The sequence below is a fragment of the Carassius gibelio genome, chromosome B12 (genome assembly GCF_023724105.1).
Source record: "Carassius gibelio isolate Cgi1373 ecotype wild population from Czech Republic chromosome B12, carGib1.2-hapl.c, whole genome shotgun sequence".
NCBI classification, from domain to species: domain Eukaryota; kingdom Metazoa; phylum Chordata; class Actinopteri; order Cypriniformes; family Cyprinidae; genus Carassius; species Carassius gibelio.
The window spans coordinates 14,292,495-14,299,424 of record NC_068407.1 but is presented as its reverse complement, the minus strand read 5'-3'; the positions used below and the strand labels follow the sequence as shown (position 1 = coordinate 14,299,424).

Below are 6,930 nucleotides of genomic sequence, written 5' to 3'. Positions count from 1 at the left end.
TATGTATTGCTTTTAGTTTCCAGTGGGGCTGGAAGCTATTTGAGGATGGTAATCATTATGCTAACAATTGTATTACTGCAGTTAATTCACACACACAATTTTTGAATGTCAATTATTATTAGTTTTACCATATGGACTATGTAATTGAAGAACAATTACTTCCTTTTTTTTGTCATTGAAAAAAAAAAATACAGTTTAAGAATAAGTCTTAAAATGTATCTAATTTAGCTAAAGCACATTTATATGAGGATGTTATCTCAATGAATACAGCCAAAGAAACAAAATGTCTGATATAAATAATATCCCATAATCACAGACTCAAAGCAGTAGGTTGAAATACGTGTTGGATTAAGGCTACTTGTTTTTTTGTTTTTTTTTACTTTATTTTATAGTTACTCTCAGGGCCAGTGACGTTAATACTACATCCAATCAGATTCAACCAATCACTGAAGTTCATTTGTTGACTGTGACGCTCATCTTGTAAGCACCACTACTAGCGCGAGAAGCGCAGCGTCAGGTGTTCAAGAGCTGGGTATCATAACTAACATCCACGGATGAAAATGTTTTACTCGGTATGTGTAGTTTAGGATTACTTTTGCCATTCAACACAGTATTACTTTGTCATACATATTATTGAACCTCTCCGTGCGCCTTTATTACATCGCTCCAACATGCTTCATCTGCTCGCCGCACTCATATGCATCTATGCACTGACTTGTGTAAAAGTTGTCTATGGACAGAATGACAAAGGTGAGCGCTTTCTATGTACCGCAGTCCCCATTGACAAGGATACAAGTTGCCCCGTGAAGTCTCTGCCTGTTCAAAGCGCATCGGTCCAGGAGGAGGAACTGAGAAACACCGTCATGCAACTTCGCGAGACCATCTTACAACAGAAGGAGACAATTGTCATTCAGTTGGGAACGATTAAAGAGTTGACGTCTAAATTGTCACGATGTGAGTCTGACTCTGAAGCATTTAGGAAAATGAATAAGGACACAATGGATGATGTGCCTAAAGATCCAAATGACACCATTGACGTTCTTGGAAAAACCATGCAGACTCTGAAAGATCGACTGGAAAATCTAGAGGTAAGATGTTTTATTTGAGCTGCATAGGTTTTGTCATGTTCTACATGAATAAATAGGCAGATTAAACGACTAAGATGACATTCGTGCCGGAAGTTTCTCTGCCACGACTATTTTGGTAATTATGTGGAGGCGTTGAAGATTTAGAGGGATTATCTCATTAGTCAGTACGTCTCTATCCCTTAACCACAAATGCCAAAGTTACTTACGATGCCCCAAGCGACGAAATGTCTGGAATGTGTCAGTCGACTTAAATGTCAGGTGTTAATCTGAATGTGTGAAATGATGGAGCAAACGCTAACTCTAATAAATTATTTATTTATTTTACATGAAGTGGGCTACTTTTTTGGAAACCATGGCTTTTTCTGACCGTATTTATTTATTTAGTTTGTTTCCATTTATTGTTATTCCATTTCTATTAATTATCAACAATTGAATTTCTTAAAAATATTTACTATACCTGTATCATTCAAAAAACATTTAACCTAGAGACCTAGCAATTTATTTTGTCCCTAACATAAATTTATTTATGTATTTCTCAGAATAGAATAAGTCCTATTAGGCAAAAAAACAAATATATATATATATATATATATATATATATATATATATATATATATATATATATATATATATATATATATATACAATTCTGTCAGGAATATATAGGAGTCTTTAAAAAGTAACCTTTTTTCTTGTTGTCTAACCTTTCAAAGCAACAGCAAATGCGAGCCAATATCTCCGGTGCCTCCTTTCCTAACGAACTGAGAAATTTACTTCAGCGTAGACTGGAGGACTTGGAAAATCAACTGCTCAAGAAGGTCAATGAGCTTGAGGAAGAGAAGTCCCAGTTATATAATGAGAGCGTCGCTCATCGCCAGCGCACTGACAGTACTCTCAACTCTCTCATGAACAGGATCTCTGAACTGGAGAAAGGTCGGGACAAAACACTGTTGTTCTCTAGTCATTCTTCTTTGCCAAGTACAGGAGACTACACTCTAAAAAACTCTGGGTTAAAAACAACCCAATTTGGGCTGGGTAAATATAGGACAGAACCCATCTTGGACCCAGCAAATTGGGTAGTTAATTTAACCCAGCATAATGGGATGGTTTAACCCAGCTATGGTTTATTCATTTTTACTATATTGGCCTATAGCTTATTTTTTTTACTTCATACATTAAATAATGTTTACAGATTAATTTAAATCCTCTAAACTTTTCTAAAATAATCCACACAACCACTGGTTTGCATGATAACTTCCTTTATTCTCCTTTATTTATCATTTACAGCATTGTTTATATCGTTTTAATAGGCTATACATATTGCCCATATGTAACCTCGTTAAACAAAAATTTAAAGTAAAAACTAACGTTAAACATAAGTAATTTACATGTTATTAACCAGTCTCTGTTATTATGTTTCCACCTAAACTGTGCTGCATCGAGCTGGTTCTCGACCGCCCTCCTGCGTTTCAGTCATAGCCGAAATATACTGCGACTGCCTTTATAACCTGCCCAAAAACAAACAGGAAACTGCTCTGAGGAAATATTTTAACATCCAAAGTATTTGTATTCTGTATCTTTATGAATAAAATCGTTTATTTTATGCAAAGCATCAGGCTTTTCCATCACGCAAAAAGACCGTGACACTCGTTAAGGTAATTCATACCATGCTCCATGTTGCTCTGCATAAAACTGAACGATTTACAACACAGTAGTGATTTTATAGATAAAATAAAATGTATACAAACCTGTATTTTACCGACAAATACATCAATTATAACTGCTCTCTCCAGAAGAGAAGCAAAATCCCCACGATAAATAACTAAACCGCTGGGTTACGTCTGACCCAAGATCTGAGTAATACAAAAACTACCCAAACATTGGGTTGTTACATTGACCCAGGAGCTGCAGAACAACCCAAACATTGGGTTGTTACATTGACCCAGGAGCTGCAGAACAACCCAAACATTGGGTTGTTACATTGACCAAGGAGCTGCAGAACAACCCAAACACTGGGTTGTTACGTTTGACCCAGGAGCTGGGTAACAGAAAAACTACCCAAAAACTGTAAAAATAACCCCAAAAAAATGACCTAAAAGGCTCATCCCAGCATCTGGGTTAAAAAAATAACCCAGGATTTTTTTTGAGTGTAGGAGGTGTTGTAATACATTTGATTTCCATGTTTGTAACTATTTAGCACTATGTACTTCATGATAGTGTTAGAGTTCACCTCTTGGTTCCCCTACTCTTGATTATAGCTGTCCACATTATTTTTCTTAATGTTTGATTTAACTTCATTACCCTCCAGTGCCGACTGCCGAGGGGTAATCAGGTTGTTTTGTGGTCGGCCAGCATATTTCTGCATTCTTCCAGCGATGGCACAATAATAAATCACCCTTTTTGACTTTAGGAGGAGCTGGATTTAAATCACCAGAGAATTTCAAGATCTCTCTTCCACTTCGCACAAATTACCTTTTCGGACAAGTAAAGAAAAGCCTGCCAGAAATGTACGCCTTCACTATCTGCATGTGGCTCAAGTCAGGTTCGAGCCCCGGCATTGGAACCCCATTTTCCTATGGAGTGCCTGGCCAGGCAAATGAGATTGTACTGATCGAATGGGGCCATAACCCTATAGAACTGCTCATCAATGACAAGGTAACAAACCTGCGTATTACAAAATGCTAATTTTGGCATTCAGTTTTATGAGGACACTGATGATGATTATTATGACTATTATTGCAGATTATCATCATTTAGCTTATACCTTCTACATTGACAAAGATAATATTAAAATGAATGTATAAGAAAACCATTGTTTATTAACAAAGAAATGACTTTCATATTATTTTTTTTGCAATTATATTTGTAAATATAGTACAAAAATATAATGTATAGTGATTCATACTGATAAACTCAAAAAAGAAAAGAAAAAGCAGCATAAAAGTATCAGAGTTGTTAATACCTTCTAGAAACATCATGAAATGATTGATGTCATTGACGCCTTACACCACTGGGTTCATGTGACCTGGAAATGTAACATGGAAAGTTGAAAAAACATGACATCAAATGAGATATGAGAGTGTAAATGAAACTAATCATTGTACAGTGAGTTAAAAGGATACTTCACCCCCAAAAAAATCTTATTCTGTCATCATTCCATCCCTGTATGACTTTCTTATTATTGTTGTTTTTTCCACAAAATAGAAGCCAGTGTTACCATCATTCTTCAAAATTTCTTCTTTTGTGTTTCTGAAGAGATGAAAGTTTTACAGGTTTGGAATGACATGAGGACCGATAAATGATAAGAAAATGAATATTTTTTGGCTGAACTATACTTTATATAGAACAGAGATATTACATATTGGCAGTATAATTCCTGGTAGGAAAAAAACTTAAGATCTCACTTTATGCTTCAAGAAATAAAGAAAATACAAAAATATATATATATTTTAAATATTATAATACCTACTGTTGTCAAATAGGTGGCACAACTACCTCTATCATTGAGCGATGGGAGGTGGCACCATATCTGCATCACTTGGACAACCAGGGATGGGCTTTGGGAAGCCTACCAGGATGGCCAAAGATTGGGATCAGGAGAAAATCTGGCCCCCTGGCATCCTATCAAGCAGGGAGGAGTCCTCATCCTGGGCCAAGAGCAGGTGAGAACATAAGCAGAGCTGATACAGCCGTTTTTGCTGCACAGTCACCCTGTATCTGTAATTTTATGCCATCCCTGCACAATATTGTTACTGACTCATGAACATTACACTTTAAATAAAACATGACCTCAGGCAGTAAACAATGTCGTAGAGTTAGTTTGCACATCCTCTAAGAGAAAATAAAAGGGGTTATTGTTGTTGTCTTAACGAGGCCTGTCGTTTATGGCCTCAACAGGATGTAGTAGGGGGGCGCTTTGATGCAACCCAGGCATTTGTGGGGGAACTGAGCCACTTCAACATCTGGGATCGGGTCCTGCGCTCCACGGATATCATTGCCATGTCAAACTGCTCATCCTACACACCTGGGAATGTGGTGGCTTGGACTGACAGTAACATTGAGGTGTTTGGTGGAGCCTCAAAGTGGCCACTGGAGCTATGTGAAGATCGGCTATTTGACAATTAAAGATGTTTGCAGATATTATTGAATGATATTAAAGGGATAGTTCACCCAAAAATTAAAATTACCCAATGATTTAGTCCCTCTCAAGCCATCATAGGTGTATATGAAGTTCTTCTTTCAGAATACAATCAGAGTTTTTGTCCGAAAGAAGAAGGTTATATACAACTTGGATGATTGAGGATGAGTAAATTACATTTTTGGGTGAACTGTCCCTTTAAATCCTTTTTATCCTCAAAAAAGATTCACCACTTAAAAGAAAAGTAGCAAATAGTTTAGAAAAATCAACATAAATCAACTATATCAGTGAAATATTTAAATATTCTAGGATAGATTACAAAAAGCAGGTAAAAGTAACATTTCAGTTGATATGTTCACTTGACATTTGTGGCTAAAGGAAATTTGCGATTACAAAACACTGTATAAGATGGTACTACCATGGTACTCTGATAAATACCATATTACTGAGTGATTATCAATTATTTACAGTGTATATACACATTATACTCCATGGTGCATTGTCATGTCACCTTTTTGGTCTACACAAAATCACACATGTGTATGATTATCTTGTTAGCTGTGTCCACGCCATGTTGGAATTACCAGAATTATGAGGTTTATAAAAAGCAGTCATGTCCTCATAGAGCTCATAATTGCAACTTGTAAACTTTTTTTTTTAACTCTTCATGTGGAAACACTAAAAATGGCAGCAGCTTGAGAAATAAAAAGTAGTTGAACAGTTATTTCATAATATTTCATCTTAATAATTCTGGGAAAAAAATTAATAATGCAAGAATAATTGGTAAATAAAACTTATTTTAATGTTGCTAGCATCTTTCTACTACCCCACTGAATAAACTATACAATTATTAATAAGGCATTTTCATTATCTTTTTTTTTTATTGTGGATTCATCTATTGATTCCTCAGATTACACAGATGAATTCTGGTGTTAAGTGTTGCTAGAGAAACTCATAATTCCAAATCCGAGGACATGAACAGCTCTAAGTAGGACATCCTGTGTTCTCAACTAAAAATGTTTAGAAATCATTCACAACATCGCGTGAACGCAGCAAAAGTTTTTAGATAAAAAAAGAGTGTACTCATGGCTTTCTGTGTCCTCTTTGTTGCCCTGCGGTCTAATGTAACATGCTAATATTTCATTACAAACGGTTTATATTTAAGAACAAGATCATACATTATATAAGACGAACACCTTTGTATCTTTTGTTGTTAGACAGTCTAAATAAATGTAGACTTTGGTGAGGGAAATCACATTAATGAGTTCATAATATGGTTAAAGCACCATACATTTTTCTTTTTAAAATCTGTAATAGATTCATATAAACAGATATTAATTAAAAAAATATTAAAAATCATCTTTCTTCAGAATCTTAAGCCCATCTCCGTTTACACTGACTGAATTACCCATTGAAGATTATGAATGTTTTAACACTGTCAAATATTTTGCAGACAATTAATGAACTGTGAATTATGTTGCAAGGTCTGTTTCTTGAAATATATTATCATATTTTTATACCCTGTTTTTAAAAATGAAGCATTTTTCAGATGTGTAATCTAGTGTTGTTTTGTTTGCTATGGAATGTCAGGATACCCATGTGTTGTTTAAAAGCCTTTTTTTGTTTACCGTGCCAATTATTCAGGGACTGCTCGACACTGCTAACCTGTGTTTGCCAATGAAAAATAAAGTTTGCTTAGAAGTC

General features: G+C 35.4%; 1 protein-coding gene across 1 annotated transcript; it reads left to right on the top strand.

Annotated features, from left to right (window-relative positions):
• The first annotated feature begins 508 nt into the window (after positions 1–508).
• Positions 509–6,930, top strand: LOC127968874 (neuronal pentraxin-2-like). The gene is made up of 5 exons (XM_052570259.1): positions 509–1,088; positions 1,802–2,021; positions 3,499–3,743; positions 4,571–4,750; positions 4,986–6,930. The coding sequence occupies exons 1-5, from the start codon at positions 672–674 to the stop codon at positions 5,211–5,213; spliced, it is 1,290 nt and encodes a 429-aa protein (XP_052426219.1). The 5' UTR covers positions 509–671; the 3' UTR covers positions 5,214–6,930.

Excerpts from the sequence above, each read along its gene's own strand:
- LOC127968874 (XM_052570259.1), top strand. The coding sequence starts at position 672 with ATGCTTCATCTGCTCGCCGCACTCATATGCATCTATGCACTGACTTGT. Across the intron at positions 1,089-1,801 it reads ATCGACTGGAAAATCTAGAG|CAACAGCAAATGCGAGCCAA; the intron begins GTAAGATGTTTT and ends AACCTTTCAAAG. Across the intron at positions 2,022-3,498 it reads GATCTCTGAACTGGAGAAAG|GAGGAGCTGGATTTAAATCA; the intron begins GTCGGGACAAAA and ends TTTTGACTTTAG.